This window comes from Opisthocomus hoazin, chromosome 6, assembly GCF_030867145.1.
Source record: "Opisthocomus hoazin isolate bOpiHoa1 chromosome 6, bOpiHoa1.hap1, whole genome shotgun sequence".
Taxonomy (NCBI): domain Eukaryota; kingdom Metazoa; phylum Chordata; class Aves; order Opisthocomiformes; family Opisthocomidae; genus Opisthocomus; species Opisthocomus hoazin.
In genome coordinates, this window is record NC_134419.1 from 3,254,076 (window position 1) to 3,270,005 (window position 15,930).

Sequence of the window (15,930 nt, forward strand, 5' to 3'; positions counted from 1 at the left end):
GGCTCGGTGTACGACACCCAAAATGCGCTGCACGAAGTGAATTCCCAGCCTGAGGCTGGGGCAGGCTCCTCACGGCGGGTCCCACTTTAAACTTCTCCTCTCCCGGCCCCTCTCTCCTTTCCTCCTGCTCTTCCCTCCAGGATTTTCCATGCCTGGAATTCCCTGAAGCCCGCTCCCGACCCGCGAGGCCAGGGAACGCAGCGCAGCAGGACCAAGCCCTTCCCAAGGCCGTGAGCTTTGCCTGTGGCCTCCTGCTGCAAAAAAACTACAGAATTTTGGGATTTTACCTCGCGGGTTATTGATAATTCGGTGCCGGAGCCGGTGTGGGCGAGAGGCAGCGCCCGGCTGGAGGTTCGGGAGCGGGATTTCCATGAGCTGAGCGCTCGTTGTTGCGAGGTGAAGCCGTTCGCTCCCCGGGAAAAAGGTTTTTTGACCGAATTCTCCCCAAACGCTGGCGTTGGCCGCGCGGAGTCCCCGACACCGGGCTTTCCGCCGGGGCTGCGGGCGGTGCGGTGGCTTTTGGTGCTCGGTAGCGGGGAGAAACCGGTAACGCGCCGACGGACGGCTTCTCCTCACCCTCTGCGTTCCCGGGAGGCTTCGGCGGGCTCGGTAACCCCCCCAGCCGGGAGCCGAACCCCGTGGGGAACCCGGGAAAGCCTTTCCAGGGGGGAAGGGAGCCCGGGAAGAGGCTGCGGCTGCGGGAAACCCTCGCTCCTCGACCCGCCCGGGGCTCCGCTGCCCAGCCGAGCGGGGACCAGCGGGGGGGGCTCCGTTTCCCGAGCAGGGGGAACGAACGCCGTAGAAACCCCTACCACAGCCCGCAGGGAGAATGAGATTTTTCTCTCTCCCCCCCCGCGGAATACCAGCACTTAATAAAGTGATTATAGAAAGGTTTGGGGGTCGTTGTCTTGAATTCCCGCGGTGGTGGGAGCGGGTGCGCCGGGGCTGGGGGACGGCGGAGCTCCCGGGGGGGGAGCGGAGGGTGCTCCCCGCCGCCCCCTCCCTCCGGGGAGCCCCAGCCGGTTTTCCCGTGTCCCGGCTTTTCCCGTTTTGTCCGGGGATCCGGTCGGACTCGGAGCGCGGGGCCGCTCCCTCTCCGACTAGGAGTTGCGAAGCGCCGACTTTTCCTCATCTTGCTTGCCAAACCCCGAATTAATTAAGTTTATTCCGTTATTTCAATCGACCGAATGCCACGGTTTGAATGGAAAGGGGGGAAGTTCTGCCTCGCTGACCCGTTTTTCGTTTCCGATTGCGAAAAAGGCCGGATTAGCGTTGATACCGCAGTTCGGAGGACCCCGCCGCGGTTAAACAGCCTGTGGAGTGCGTTTTATGGCGGAGGAGCCTGTTCCCGGCTCAGCCTGGGAGCCGCCGGAGTTCATCTCTACCGGCTACACTGAGCACTCACCGCCCGAAACGCTTCCTGCGGATGCAGTGCGGGCGCTCTGCGTCTTCTAAGCACATAACGCTTAATGTTTTAGGACTAGTAAAACGTAATTGAATAAAAAAATCCTCGGAATAGAAGCGTTGGCTCTCCAGAAAACGGGATGGTTTGGCCGCTCGCACGGAGGTTTCCCGGCTGGGGGGGGGGGGGGGGGGGGGGGGTGCGGGGGGGCCGCGGCCGCGCACGGCTCCGCTCTCCCGCGGAGGCTGAAGCCCGAGGAGCCCCGGGAGGCGAAACCCCGTTGAATTCTCCGGTCCCCCCGGGAGCTGCCCCCCAGCCTGGGGGGGGGGGAGGAAAGACAAAACCGACCCCCCACCCGCCCAAAGCGAGTCTCTGGGGTGTTTTTACGCGGAGCGGGGGTCAGCGAAGGGGGAGGGAAGGCGATCCCCAAACCGAAACGCTCGGCCCCGTTCCTCTGCTGCTGGCCCGGGACACGGAGCCGGGACCTGCGGGATGGGGACCGGGACCGGCCCCATCCCCGGAGCCCCCGGCCCCCCGCTGCGGGAAGCGCTGGGGATTTGCGGGCAAAATCACCCCCCCCCCCACGCCCGGTCCCGCCGGCGTGGATCCCAGCCCGCAACCCCCCCAGGGATGCGGGGACTCTCCGTTCGAGCACACGGCCGTGCCACGGAGGTCTCTGCTGTCACCAGTGGACGCTTTCCTCCGGCTCCCCCCCCGGCAAACCCGGCCCCAGCTCTGCCCTCCCGCAGCTCCGGAGCGGGGTCCCCGGGGTGCGTGTGTGTGGGGGGGGGTGACAGCCCGAAGGCTGCGGGTCCTTCCTGAGAAACCACGTCCGCGAGCGACAAATACACTTTTTTAATGATTATTATTTGATTAATGGCAAAAGATCTTTTTCCTGCCTTCTCGACCGCTCGCCGCAGCCTTTCGGCATCCGTTAGCCGGTAACTTTTATGAATTATGCTATAAATATGGGACGTTGAGCGCCGTTAACGTGGGGGGGGGGGGGGGGAAGCGCAACTCCCGCGGCCGCGGACACGCGGGGGCTCCCCGGGAGACCCGCACCGGCCGGGGAACCGGCCCCGACCCGCCCGTCCTCGTCCCGCTCCCGAGCGAAGTGGCGGTTTGCAGGCCGGGGGCCCGATCCTGGCTGTGCGTTCGCCGGGGCGGGGAGAGCGGCATATAACGAGGGGGGGGTCGGGGGGGTCGGGGAGGGGGGGATGGCTCCGGGTACACTCTCCGGGCGGAGGGGACGGTCGTTTTGCCGGTGTTTCGGATCCGGTTACCCCCGAGACACCCCGGGGTGCGGCGTGACGCCTCTGACGCCGACAGGGATCTGTCACCGGCCGCGTCCAGTTCCGCCACACAAGTTTGCGGGAGGAAAAAGGAAAGAAAAAAGACCGAAAATAATAATAATTAAAAAAACACTTTCTACCGTCCGGGGGGGAGCGAGGGGCTGCGGGGGCTTCCCCGGTTGTCCCCAGCCCGCCGCTCCTTCGGCAGCACCGAGAGCTCCTGCCCGTCCCGACTGCAAACAACCCCCCCGGTTTGGGGTCTGGCTTCCCGCACCCCTCCCTCGCCCCCGCCGATGGGGGGGGAGGGAGAGGGGGTCCCAGCCCCGGGAGCGCGCGTGCCCCTGCCCCGCAGGCGCAGGGGGAGCCGCCGCGCCCCCTGCTGGCCCCGGTGCGTCACTGCCACCGGCAGCCCGCACCTGCCCGCCGCGGGAGGGGGGGGGGGGGGGGTCTGGCCGCCACCTCTCCCGACCCCTGCGTCCTCCCGGTACCATGCGGCCCCCCATCCCCGGGATGGGCTTCCCCGGCGCCGCGGGGTCCCGCCTGCCGCTCCCGAGGGGAAACCGTGGGGGGGTGGGGGGGGCGGGGGGGGAGAAAGAGTCCGATGGGAACGGAGGGGGAAGCGCGTCCCGGGGCCGCCGGTTCCGCCGCCGCGCAGATGCCGGGCCCGAGGTATCGCTGCTATGCGGGGAAAATATGAGCGAGTAATTTTATAAGGAACAAAGGCCCGGGGGGGGGGTATGGAATGAGCCCCCGCGATCCGGTGTCCTCCGCAAGCCCCGGATCAGCAGCTTCTCGAGCCCGAGAGCGAATTCAAGGCGGCTCCTTCCCCCCCTTTTCCCAGGGGTACCGGCTAAATTTAGGAATAACCCCCGCGCAGCCGCCCCGCACCCCCCCGCACCCCCCGGCCCAGCCAGCGTAGGGCCTTGCCCGCCGCCGACCCCCGCCCGCTCCCGGGGCCCGGTTCCCCAGCCCCCCCCGGCTCCCCCCCGCTCCCCCCCCCGGTGATCGGCGAGTTCCCGATTTATAAAGTTCAAACTACCTCACCGCCGAGCTGCCCGGTTTATTTTCGTCCGCGCAGGCGGAGGTCTAAATATTTACTTAGGAAAAAATAATATTTGTTGCTTACCGGGACAGTCAGGACACACGCGCTTGGGTTTTTTTTTCGTTTTTTTTTTTCTTTTTTTTTTTTTTTTCTTTTAAATAATATTACTCCGCGGCTGCCGGCGGGGGGTTCGGGGTGAAACCAGCGCTTCGCCCCGCTCCTCCCGCAGCCAAACCCGCATCCCGCCCCGCCGCTTTTCCTGACAAAGACCGCGCGTTATTTGGGCGGAAAAAAAAAAAAAACACAAGCCAAGAAAAAAAAAATAAATCTAAATCCACCGAGGTTTCCCGAAAGGGACGAAAATTCAACGTTTTTGTGAGGGAGAGAAGGAAGAGCCGATCGCTGCCGGGGCGCGGGAGAGAGCGGCTGCCCGAACCCCCAAAGCGGCGTTTTAAATATTTTATTTTACTTATTTTATTTATTTGATTTGATTTGATTTGATATTTTTATATTATTTTTAATTTTTTCCTCTTGGCGGTCACTTTGTTTTATCCCCGAAAATGCACAGAAATGTACATTCCTTTTTTTTTTTTTTTTTTGCTTATCCACCCTTAAAAGTTACTCGGAATTCACCGGGAGCGGCTTTCCCGTTCCGCGGGAGCGCAGAGCCCCTCCTCCGAAACCGATCATTTCTCCGACCTCAACGCAAGATCCGCGCTCTCGCAGCGCGCGGGCGCGTCTTCAATTTTGTTTATTTTTTTTTTTTTCCCCCCTCTTCAAATAAATCGCGAAGGTCGCTGAGACGGCCCCGAGGTGTTTTAATTAAATCCGTTTCCCTTCGAAGCAGCTCCGAAAGCCAAGCCCGAGCCTGCCCGGTCCGGCCGGGAAGCGGCGGCATCCCGGGATGCAGAGCTCAAGCCAGGCCGGGAAAAAAATGAATATATATTTAAAAAAAAACAAAACACAAAAAATATCCCGGCGCGGCTGCGGGAGCCCTCGGACCCGCCGGGGGAAGGTTGGATTCGGGAGGGATCGGTGCGGGGCCGGTGGCCGTGGCTGCGCGGACGGCGCGTCCCGAGGTGGCGGGAGGTACCGGTGGGGTGGGGGGGTGGAGGGGGGGTCACCCCACCGTGGGAGCCCGAACCGGTGGGTGCCGCAGCCCTGCGGCCGGGCGCCTCTCACACCGAGCAAGGGCAGAGCGTTTTAAAAATTTATTTACAAAGTTGTGTACAACACGAAGGGATAACATTTAGAATACATATATTCATTCATATATAAACAGACTTCTATAATAGAATGACAGCGTTTTCCTCCTGTTTTTTTTTTTCTTTTTCCTCCAAAAAAATTTTTTTGTCCGTTCGTTTAATATTTAAAATTTCCCCCGCTTATTTTTTCTTTTTTTTAATACAATTTTTTTTTTTTTTTTTCTCTCCCTCCTTTTGTTCGTTTATTTCGGATAAAACCGCCCGGAGCGCCGGAACCTTCAAAAAAAGTGAAAGTTCGCGGCTCCTAATCGCGACCGTCATTCCGCCTCTTTAGAAAAATAAAAACCCCGAAAGCAACGTCAGTGATTTTTGATACAAATATGTACAAGCGGGGGAAGGGGGGGGTGGGGGGTGATGCCCGCTGCTCCGAGCCCCCCCCCTCCCCCCGGCTCGGCAGCGGAGCCCCGAGGGGGCGGCCGTCGCTGGTGGCGGCTGGGGGGGGGGGGGGACTCAGAAGACGGAGACCCCCCCGGGGCCGGGGCCCGGGGCTACTGCGCCGGCCACTTGGCCTGCACGGCGGCGGCGGCGGGGGCCGAGGGCTGCAGGAACTGCCCCGCGATGATGTTGGTAGGCACGCTGAGGATGGGGGCGATGGCGGCGGTGGTCCTGGCCAGCGCCAGCGGCTGGTGGGCCATCAGGGCCGACTGCACGGTGACGGGCGGCCGCAGGAAAGTCTGAGCTCCGGCCGCCGAGCTGGCGGCGGGGACTCCGATGATGTTCTCGATGCTGAAGGACGGCCGGCTGCTGGGCTCCGACTTGACGACCGACCCGGCGGCCCCCAGCCCGTTGAGCTGCAGCTGGAGCCCGGGCCCCAGCTGGGAGTTGAAGGCTTTGCGGCTCAGCTCGCCGGACGGCAGCAGCGGCACGGCGGGCGGCAGCACCGGCCCCACCGGGGGGATGTAGGGGTACTGCAGCGCGGCGGGGTGCGGGTAGGCGCCGGGGTGAAGCCCGTAGGGGCGGCCGTAGGGCCCGGCCAGGCCGTAGGCGCCGAAGCCCTGCATCATCAGGGCCGTCTGGTCCCGCAGGTGCTCCTGCTGGTGCCGCTTGAAGCGCTTCCTGCGGCGGAGGAAGCTGCCGTTGTCGAACATGTCCTCGGACTGCGGGTCCAGCGTCCAGTAGTTGCCCTTGCCGGGATTGCCGGGCTCCCGGGGGATCTTGACGAAGCAGTCGTTGAGGGAGAGGTTGTGGCGGATGCTGTTCTGCCAGGCGGGGAACTTCTCCCGGTAGTAAGGGAACCGGTTGCTGATGAACTCGCAGATGCCGCTGAGCGTCAGCTTCTTCTGCGGGCTCTGCAGGATGGCCATGGTGATCAGGGCGATGTAGGAGTACGGCGGCTTCACCAGGCTGCTCTTCGGCTTGCTCTGCCCCGCCGCCGTCCCGCCGCTCGCCCCCTCCTCGCCGCCGACCCCCTTGCCACCCTCCGGGCCCGCCGCCTCGCCCGGGCTGCCCCCCCCCGCCCCGCCGCCGCTCTCCGCGGGCAGCGCCGGTTCCGCCGCCTCGTCGGGCGGCAGGGCGGGGGGCGGCGGAGGGGGGGCCGGGAGGGGGCTGCCGGCCTCGCCGTCGCTCTCCTTGCCCAGCCCGTCGTCGCCTTCGCCCACCACGTCGATATCCACATCGTCGGCCGCCGGGACGGCGGGGCCGGACATGTCGCTGGAGCTGCCGCCTCCCGACAGGGTCATCCCCGCTCGGCGGACGGGGGGCGGCGGAGGAGGAGGAGGAGGAGGTGGAGAGGAGGAGGAGGAGGAGGAGGAGGAGGAGGAGGTAGGCGGCGGGGCCTCCCGCCCGCACCCCGCGGCGCGGCGGCGGGGGTCCCCCCGCTCCCCCCTGGGGCTAGACCCGAGCGGCCCGGCTGCCCCCCGCCGCGCCGTCCCCGCGGGGCATGGGGGGGCCGCGCCCGCTCCTCTCCCCTCCTGGCCGCCCGGTCACCTCCGGCTCCGCTCCCCGCTCCCGCCGACGGGCATCGGTGCTCAGGCGGCGACGCCGGCTCCCGCCCGCCGCGCTCCGAGCCCGCCGGCCATGGGGACGGCGACGACGACGGCGACGGGGGTCCGCGGGCTCCCGCCGCTCCACCGCTCCGCGGCCCCGCCTCGCTCCGCTTCGCCTTGCTCGGCGTCGGGGTCGGTCGCCTTTTTTTTGCTGTCGTTGTTTTTCTTTCTGTTGTTGTTGGGTTTTCCTCCTCTTTCCCGGCGGCTTTCTTTTTTTTTTGTCCCCCCCTGTCTTTTCTCCCCCCCTCCTCGGCGGAGGGAGGGGACGGAGCTCCCGGCGGCCGGGCGGGGCGGGGGCAGGAGGCCGGGGCGTCGCGGGGCCTCGCTCGCCACTTTGGAAGCTCGGCGGTCCGCTCTGCCTGATAGATTACTTTCCCGTTAAAGATATACTCGGAGGCGGCGCCACGTGACCGCGTGACGTCAGGGCCCCCCCGCCGTGAAGTCACGCCAAAAAAAAAAAAAAAAAACACCCCAAAAAAACCCCTCCCCGAGTTGTTTCACGGACCGGCAACAAAGAGCGGCGGCGGCGGCGGGGGCTCCGCTCGGCCCGCCCGTCCCGTCGGGGCCCCGGGACCCGCCGCCCGCTCGCAGTTGCCGAGGGCCCGGAGGCCGTCGCGGAGCTCTCGGCTGCGGCAGCCCCGGCAGCCCCGGCCCGGCGAAGAGCAGCGGTGGCAGCGCCTCAAACCGCCAAGTTCGGGCTCGGAAATGACTTTTCCGCGGTTTTCTGGCTTGCTTTTTTTCTTCTCTTCTTTTTTTCTTTCTCGGCAGCAGCGCCAGCTGGGAACGGAAGATCAGAGAATGGCTATTGATTAATCTATTAGGTTAGTTGCGGGGAGAAATAAAAAAGACGTAAAATAACAAGGGGAAACTATAAATAAAGAAGCTTTTAGCCGGTTCCTTCTTTTTTTATTTTTTTTCTCTCACCTCTTTTTTTTTCTCTCCCCTCTTTTTTCCCCCCTCTTTTTTTTCTCCCCTTTTTTTCTTTCTTTTTCTCTCCCCTCTTTTTTTCTCCCCTCTTTTTCCTTTTTTTCTCTCCCCTCTTTTTTTCCTCTCCGCTCTTTTTTTTCTCCCCTCTTTTTTTACCTTTTTTTTCCTTTCTTTCTTTCTTCTTCCCCCCCCCCCCCCCCCCCGAGGTGTTAACGACTTAATCGTTGCGGGCGTTAGCATACGAAAAAGTAGGAAATGAGGGAGTGTGTGTCAATGTGAGGACCGTATTGACGCGGCCCCAGGTAAGCCCCGGCCGGGGGAGAGGAGCCCGGCGGGGCGGGCGGGTGGGGGGGGGCCGGCCGCCCACCCGCTCCCAAGGAGAAGACCCCCCCACCCGGGACCTTTCCTTTTCATTTCGCCCCGCCGATACCCTTGACTTTGTTTCGTGTTTGTCGGATCTCGGTAAATCAAATCCCGTTAGGAAAATACCCAACGGGCGACGGGGTTCCTGCGAGGGGTTCTGGTTTAGGAAAAGCCAACGGGTCCCTCTGCCCTGAAGCTCCTGGGGGGGCCTTGGAGCTGTCGGTGCCCCGACGGGACGCTCCGGCTTCTCCCCCCGTCCCGTCCCGCTCCGTTTTGACGCGTTTCCCCGCGGATCATCCTCGCCCCCGGCCTCTCCGCACCCGCGCACCTTCGCGTTCCCGCTTGTTGCCCCCGCTTTGCACCGCAGAGGCTCTCCCGAGGAAAGGGGGGGGGGGGAGGGAGAGCAACTCCGCAGCCCCCCGTTTCATTTGTTGCGCTTTTCTTTGCCGCAATAAAAGTCAAATTAATTGATTCATACCGTTAATTACGGCGCTCGGCGTGAAAAGAGACGTTTCCCCTCGATCGGGGCTCTCCCGCGCTGATCCAGCGTCCGATCCCGGCCCCGCTCCGCACCCCCCAAGGGGGGGAGCACCCCAGGGCTGGGGTTCAGCAGCGCATCCCGGAGCCCGCCCGGCTGGGAAGCGCTCAGAAGCCCACAGCGGGCGGAGCGGGGGGGGGGTGTGTGTGAAAGCTTTTCTAAAAAAGGGGAAACTTTCCCCGAAAAGCTCCGGGAGCCCCCAAAACCGCTTGAGCTGGGTGAGCGGGAGCAGGGGCTGCGTCCCGCCAAGAGATCAAATCATCACGGCAGCCTCCGCGGAGGCGGAAACCCACGGTAGCAACGCGGCCGGGAACGGAAAGCGGGTGCCCGTATGGAGAGAGATGGATTTAGCAACGGGAGAAAAACAAACTGCACCGGCCGGATCGATACGGAGCCGGATAGAGACACGGCGAGCGGGGGGGCTGGGGGGGAGGACGGAGTAAGTTATGACAGAGAGGGAGAAATTAATTACAGCTCGATTTGATTCTGATACGGCAAAGCGAGGTCCCGGCTGCGAGGCGAGTTAAAAATAAATCCGGAGGCTGAGCCTCGGGGGGGGGGTGGGGGGGCTGGGGAGGAAAGGCAGAGCTGGGGCGATTTCTGCTTCTGTAATCGTTTTAAAGGAAGGAGAACCCGAAGGTGTCCCCTTTCATCTCCTTAAGCTTATTACTTTCACTAATGAGTTATATAAATCGTTGACCTGACCTGGATTAAAGCGGCATTGCGGTGCGTTATAAACGTGCGGGGGTGAAGGGGCTGGCAGGAGAGGGACTGCGGGTGAGAAACCTCTGTAAAATAAACACATCGGAGTAGCGGGGGGGACAGGCACAACCCCCTCGCCCCCGGCCGGGGCTGGAGCGGGGCGAGCGGCGGGGCCGGAGCTGCGGGGCGGCCGGGCCGGGGACACCGGGGACACGGGGGACACCGGGCCTGGACCCCCCCGGCCGAGCTTCTCGCTAAAGATGCCGATTGCCAAATATATCTGCTTGTAAAAAAAATACTACTAATAAAAAAAATTAAGGCCTCTGTTTGCACGCGTTTGGTTTCTTTTTTCTTTTTTCTTTTTTCTTTTTTGCTTTTATTTTTTCCCAAATTGTAATAAATCTCCTGTAAAACCGGCAGACCTCAGTGTAAAACGAAATCGGTCGGGTTTCCAAAACGGCTTCGGATTTATTTGTATTGGAAATGTATAAACATCCATTCCGCGAAAGGCAACACGTTTAATTAACGATGAGAGAGCAGTTAGGGGCAGAAAGCTAGTAAAATTGTGTGATAAATTTATGGCATTGTTAGCGTGCTTTTAATTATGGCTATTATGTTAATTATTTCACATTAGCATGGAGTTATCAGCAGCATGTCAGATTTAATCAAAACGAGCCTTTCTCTCGAAAATTGGGCTTTGCATTCGCCGCGAGGAGAACCGGGGGGTCCCGAGCCGAAGCCGCTCCCCCCCCCTTCTTTATTTATTTAAAAATAAATAAATGAAGGCTTTTAGAAAGAGGACTTCCCATTGAAAAGAGCGGCTGGACGTGCTCCGGGCTGGTGCAGGCGGCAGATCCCTTCAGGCTACTGCGGAGGGGAGGCAGAGGAGAGAAGCGACGCGCTTGTTTTTTAGGAATTCACCGTTTTCCCCCCCTCCGGAGAAGGCACTTTATCATTTCGGCTCGTTCTGTCAAACAAGATGATGCCGCTCGTTTTTATCTGTCCCGTTTTACAAAGCCCCCCCCCCCTCCCCGGCTCCCACCGCCGGCCAGGACAACGCGCCCGGGTGCGAAAGAATAAAAGCGGCCAAGCCGGGAGCAGCTCGGATCGCTGCGCGGATCGCTGCGCGGATCGCGGAGGAGGAAAGAGGAGGTGTGCGTGAGTGTGAGTGCGAGTGTGAGTGTGAGTGCGAGTGCAAGTGTGAGTGCGGGCGCGGCGGGGGCTCGCAGCGGGCCGGGGCCGGCTCCCCGCATCATCGCGGCCGTGGGTCCCGCACACGCTCCGCAGCCCCCGGAAAAAAAATAAAAATAAATTTAAATATTAAAAATTTGGGAGAAGCCGCGGAGGCCGAGTTTTTGGGGGTCTCCGTCCCTGTTCCCCCCCCCCCCGAGGTGCGCAGCGGCCCCCAGCCCCGCTCCCCGCCTCCGCGCCCGCGGAGACCCGGTCAATCACCGCCCTGCTCCCCGACCCGCGCAGCCCCGCGCAGCCCCGCGCAGCCCCCTCCCCCGGCCGGCCCCGCTCTCCCTGCCCCACGGGAGCGGGGGGCTGCGACCACGGCAGCTGCTGGCTTATTTTTAGAGCATTTCCATTCCTCCGGTTAATTTTAGATCGATTCATTATTTAGCCCCGGTTCGCCTTGAGGGAAATCCAAGCTGGGGGGGGGGGGGGGGGGAAGGCTGACGCTCCGCGACCGCGGGGCTTTCCCCCCCGTGCAGGGTGCGCGGCCGCGCAGGGGAAGGCAACCTCGGGGGGTCACCCCCAAACTTCGGGGGATACCCCCCCATACTTCGGAGGACCCCACCTCAAACTTCAGGGTACAGCCCCCAAACTTCAGGGGACACCCCCCACCCCGTGGGCTGCTGCAGGGGCTGAGCGGGCAGGGCCGCGGCACCCCGCGCTGTTTGCGCGCTGTTTGCGCGCTATTTGCGCCGCGTTTCCCTCCGAGCCGTGTGCAGGGGGTCCGGCGGCGCGGATTTTCTGCGGTCTTTTTTCCCCTTGGGGACACAACCACAAACCTCCCCCCCTCCTGCCCTTCTTAACCGGGCGGAGGCAGCGGGGATGCCCCGCGGAACCACGCGTGGAGCCGCCCGCCGCCCACGGAGCGATGCGGGTTGGGTGGGCGCGGATCGACCTGCCCGCAGTCCCCCTCCCATCCACTCACCCCCCCCGAGCCCTCCCCCGGACAGCCCCGCGCCGTGCCCGCCCTCCCCCAGCCCCCACGCGTGGACACGAGGTGTCCCCCCCCCCCCCAACTCTTGCGTGGGGACATCCCCGTGTCGGTCCCAGGTGGGCATGGCCTGGGGACCCGGCAGCAGCGCTCAGGGGTCCCCACGACGCAGCCTCTCGGGGCTCACAAAATCAAAACCCAAATCAGAAGAGCAGAGCCCAAAGCAGGGAGAGAGCAAAACGAATCGAAATCAGTTAAAACCTGGAATTATTATGGTGCTGTGTGCGCAGAGAAACTCTGCTTCCGTCCGTGCGAGACGGCTGCAAAGTTGGTTAAGATCCAATTAAGAAAAAAACCCCACACCAAAACTGAGCGGCAATCATTCGATGAAAATCTGTTTATTCTTCAGATTTTCCTTTTGCAAATCCCCTCTCTAAACAAACGGGTGGGTGCCCCCAGTTTGCGCCCGCAAGCACCCGGCGCCCACTCCCAGTCCCACGGCAGCAACGGTTCCTGGCAGGGCCCTGCTCACCTCCCTGTCCGTCTCCAGCAGAACGGCTCAGACTCATCCTCCGAGCACCCTGCCAAAGACCCTGCCCCGGAGCAGGCTCCTGTGAGGCGCAAGGAACACACAGGAGCAAAAAGCAGAGGGGAACCTCCAAAAAACCCTTTAAATTTGCTTTATTTGGCTTTACTGAGGGGAGGGGTGGGTGGGCAGGGTGGCCCAGCTCCTGCGTCCCGGCTCCGGGGTGCGATGGCCTCACCCTCCGGCTTGCACCCAGGGAATGGCTGCTTGGGGACGGGGTGTGCTCAGGCCGTCGTGGCTCTTTCAGAACTTGAGGGTTTCTCCACGCGTAGCGGGAGAGGAGCCGCTCGATGGCCTCCGGAGGGGAGATCTATTTTATACGAAGATGCCTTTATTTGTCTCAGGAAGTGGAATAAATCAAAGCAACATAATATTTTCCCCCTTCACCATGGCCCAAAGGGATGGTGCAAGCAGTGCCGGTTTGGTAGCAAACCTGGCGAATTGCCCCAAAAAGAGGGGACGCAACCCAAAAAGAAGGGACGCAACTCGACACGAGGGTCCGCGGAGAGGCGGCGGCGGAAGCTCATTGCAAGCCGCCGCCCGCGTGTGTGTTTTTATCCTGACTTCGCAGGCAAGGAGAGGTGTGAGGAAGGCACCGCAGGTTTCGTGGTTTTTTTTTCTCAGTTGTTCCCCTTGCCAGTGAGATGCAAATGGCTGGGAAGAAGCTACGAGGATTTCCAGGGATGCGAGGAAATCCTTTTGCTGAAAGCGGCGTCGCTGGGAGCACTCCACGGGCTGGCCCGGTCGCCTTCCCGGCGCGAAGCTAACGCGTACTTGACTCGGAGACGCCCCCGGGAGATTTTGCACATGGTGAGAGCACCCAGGGAACACCACGAGCTGAGCCAGGATTTGTTTTTCTCATTCGGCACAGCCAGGACGTCGGCGGGAGCCGGCTCCCCCTCCACGTGCTCTCCTGCTTCCCAGGGCTTCGTTTGTTTGTTTTTTTCCAGGATAGTTCTGTAAGCTGTTCCTCTGGCTCGTGTATAACACCCTTGATTCCCTTTATTAAGCACAGAAAGACAAGCCGTGAATTATCGCTGTTGTTAATAAAATTATTCCGCTAATATTTTTCCCCAACACATGGAATATTATCGATACGTAACGGATGAAGCCCCTCCTGACGCAGGCGGCCGGCACAGGGCCTATGCATCACCCAAGCTTCACGTACACCATCCAAATGGTGCCTTGGTGGGGCGTAAGCGGTGCGCAGGCCTTTTATGGGCCTTCTGCAGAGCGGTGAATTTTACCCAAAATGCAGGTTAAAACCCATGCTAGGTATTAATGCAATCAGGTCCATAATCTCTCCATCAAAAACTCCCCCAGTGCCTCTTCACCTGCTAAACCAGGTAGCTCCTTATCTGGAGAGCGCTGTAATGTATTTTGGGGGACTCCGCTTCTTTTTCTGTAAAGAAAACAGTTGCTAAACCCCTCCAAGTCCTGGCTTGGTGGCAGAGGACGGGGAGTCACCGCAGGGCTGTCCTGGCTTGCCACATGTCCGCACCGGTCCAACACTTCCCTCCTCCACCTCCGAAATACAGAATCGAGTTATCACAATATTTCTATGAAAAGTGGGTGACCTCCACGAACTTCTTGGAAACAGAACCAGCGACTTCAGAAATAAAAAAGTCTGCTTTTCTTTTTTTCCAAAATCAATTTTTTGGACCAAAATTTTATTTATTTTTTAATTTTTTGGGGGCCACACGGAGCACTTCCAGCAGAGCTGCTTCCCATCATTCCCCGGAAAGCTTCTTTGTCAGTTTGACCATCAGGGTGAACTCAATTTAGATCCTTCACCTTATTAGAGGAATCTTTATTAAACATTTTATTAAAGTATTTTAATGCCTTCCGAGGAATGTTGTAAAACCATGCGGATTTCAGCAGCTTCTGTGAGGGATCACGGGCAGCGCAGAGCCTGGATGAGCGTTTCCAGCGCACACCTTGGTAACTTCGCTGATGCCTAGGATAGCACGGACAAAGCCAGGCAGGGCTTTAATTTTGACAAAAATCGTTAAAGGGTGGTATTTCCAATTGAAAGGGGAGGATGTGGAGAGTCAGTGTTTGTTCCTTAAACCACATCAACAATTTTTTTTTTTAATTGAATTTCCTGCTTTTGCCCAGGTAAAAAAGGTTTCCCAGAGGAATTCCAGCTAAGGGCGTGACGAAACAGTGTATTGAGCTCATGAGGCAATATTTACAGTCTGTAAATAAAGCTTATTTTGGGGCCTTTGTTAAAATATTACATGATGGAGGAGTTCAATGGGCATGTTTAAATGTATTCTAAGCAACTGGGCAGAGAGAAAATACGTCTGTGGGACCACGAAACGTTTATCTGTCCAGAAGGAGAGGGGGAAAAAAAAAAAAGTCAGGAATGATCTGTCATAAGGGAAGAAATCTGCAGCTCAGCATATGCCAAAATGTCTTAATTGTTTTGTAAACCCATCTAAATAAATAAAACGCGGAGGGCTGTGGCAGCTCTCTGCTACAAACGAGCGTGGTCTGTGTGGCAGGGGATAAAAGACCTAATCCTGCCCGGGGCTGGGCCAGCTCCGGTCTCGGGGCTGCCGCGGGGTTTATCGCAGCCGTGGCTGCCTGCTGCCAGTACGGGGGGTAGGAAGGTGTCCCAGCTCTGGGCATGGAGGGTGACTGGGGTGTGCAGGGGCTGCCGTCCCACTGGCTGGGCGGCTGGCGTGGGGAGCGACCCTGCACCGGCCCTTGGCCATGGACAGGAGTCACTCGGGCGGCTTTCGGCCTTGCTGGAAACTCTCGTGGCTCCTCTTGACTCCGTTCTTTTACCGCTGCTTTGAAGTTTTACTGGTGGAAATGGCTCTGTGTGGCACTTGTAGGACGTGTACTTTGCGGACCCACGCGGCACAGGTGTAAGAGCGCTCCTCGGGTTTCCTTGGGTTTGTTCAAAACTTTCCGATTTGTGGGGTTTTTCCCTACTTCCCTTGGGAAAATATTCCACTGCCTGTGGGATGCTTCTCCTCATAGTTGGTCTGCATAGGCCATTTATTAATTTTGCCTCGTTACTGCTTGTTACACCTCTTAGCACCGATGCAGAGTTAACGTTCAGTCATAACAAGCGGACATTTGTGCTGACATAGAGCTGTCAAGCCAGTGATCTCGAAACATCAGACAAAAATGAAATAATTTAACTGGAGCAACTCATTTAACTATGGGAAAGTGTTATTGTTCCTGCAAGGGGAGATAGTGGGGTTCACGGGGAGATACTGGGGTTCACAGGGAGCAACCCCAGCTAGTGCCCAGCACTCAGGTCTGTCCTCACGGGATTGCACCCTCACCCTTCTGCAGGCTGTGCCAAGTCCTCCTTATCCCCTGATTTTACGCTCTGCCCTGCTCCAAACGTGTTACGTTTCACCCTAAGAGTGCTGGACCCCCGAGCGCGGGTAACCACGCGGCAGCAACAAAAAAGGACTTTCTGGATCCACTTCCAGCAAGCTCGTGTTTCTGGAGTAGAACTGACTTCCACCTACCCCCACAGCTGGCAGCTACAGGTCCGGCTTTGCCAGATCTGTGGTAGTCTTCCTCCAAGCAAAGGGATCAACTTCCCGAACGTTCTTCCAGTCCTGTAGCCGGGGTTTCCCGAATTACTCGGCATAGCGTTTAAACCGTATAAATTAATGGGACTTAAATATGTGCT

The 15,930-nt window shown here is 59.8% G+C and overlaps 1 protein-coding gene across 1 annotated transcript; it reads right to left on the minus strand.

The window, feature by feature from the left end:
* Positions 1–4,934: 4,934 nt before the first annotated feature.
* FOXD3 (forkhead box D3) lies at positions 4,935–7,015 on the minus strand. Its single transcript, XM_075424030.1, has one exon. The coding sequence runs from the start codon at positions 6,678–6,680 to the stop codon at positions 5,490–5,492; it is 1,191 nt and encodes a 396-aa protein (XP_075280145.1). The 5' UTR covers positions 6,681–7,015; the 3' UTR covers positions 4,935–5,489.
* Positions 7,016–15,930: the final 8,915 nt, after the last annotated feature.

Bases quoted from the DNA above. Each gene is read 5' to 3' on its own strand.
- FOXD3 (XM_075424030.1), bottom strand. From the start codon at position 6,680: ATGACCCTGTCGGGAGGCGGCAGCTCCAGCGACATGTCCGGCCCCGCC.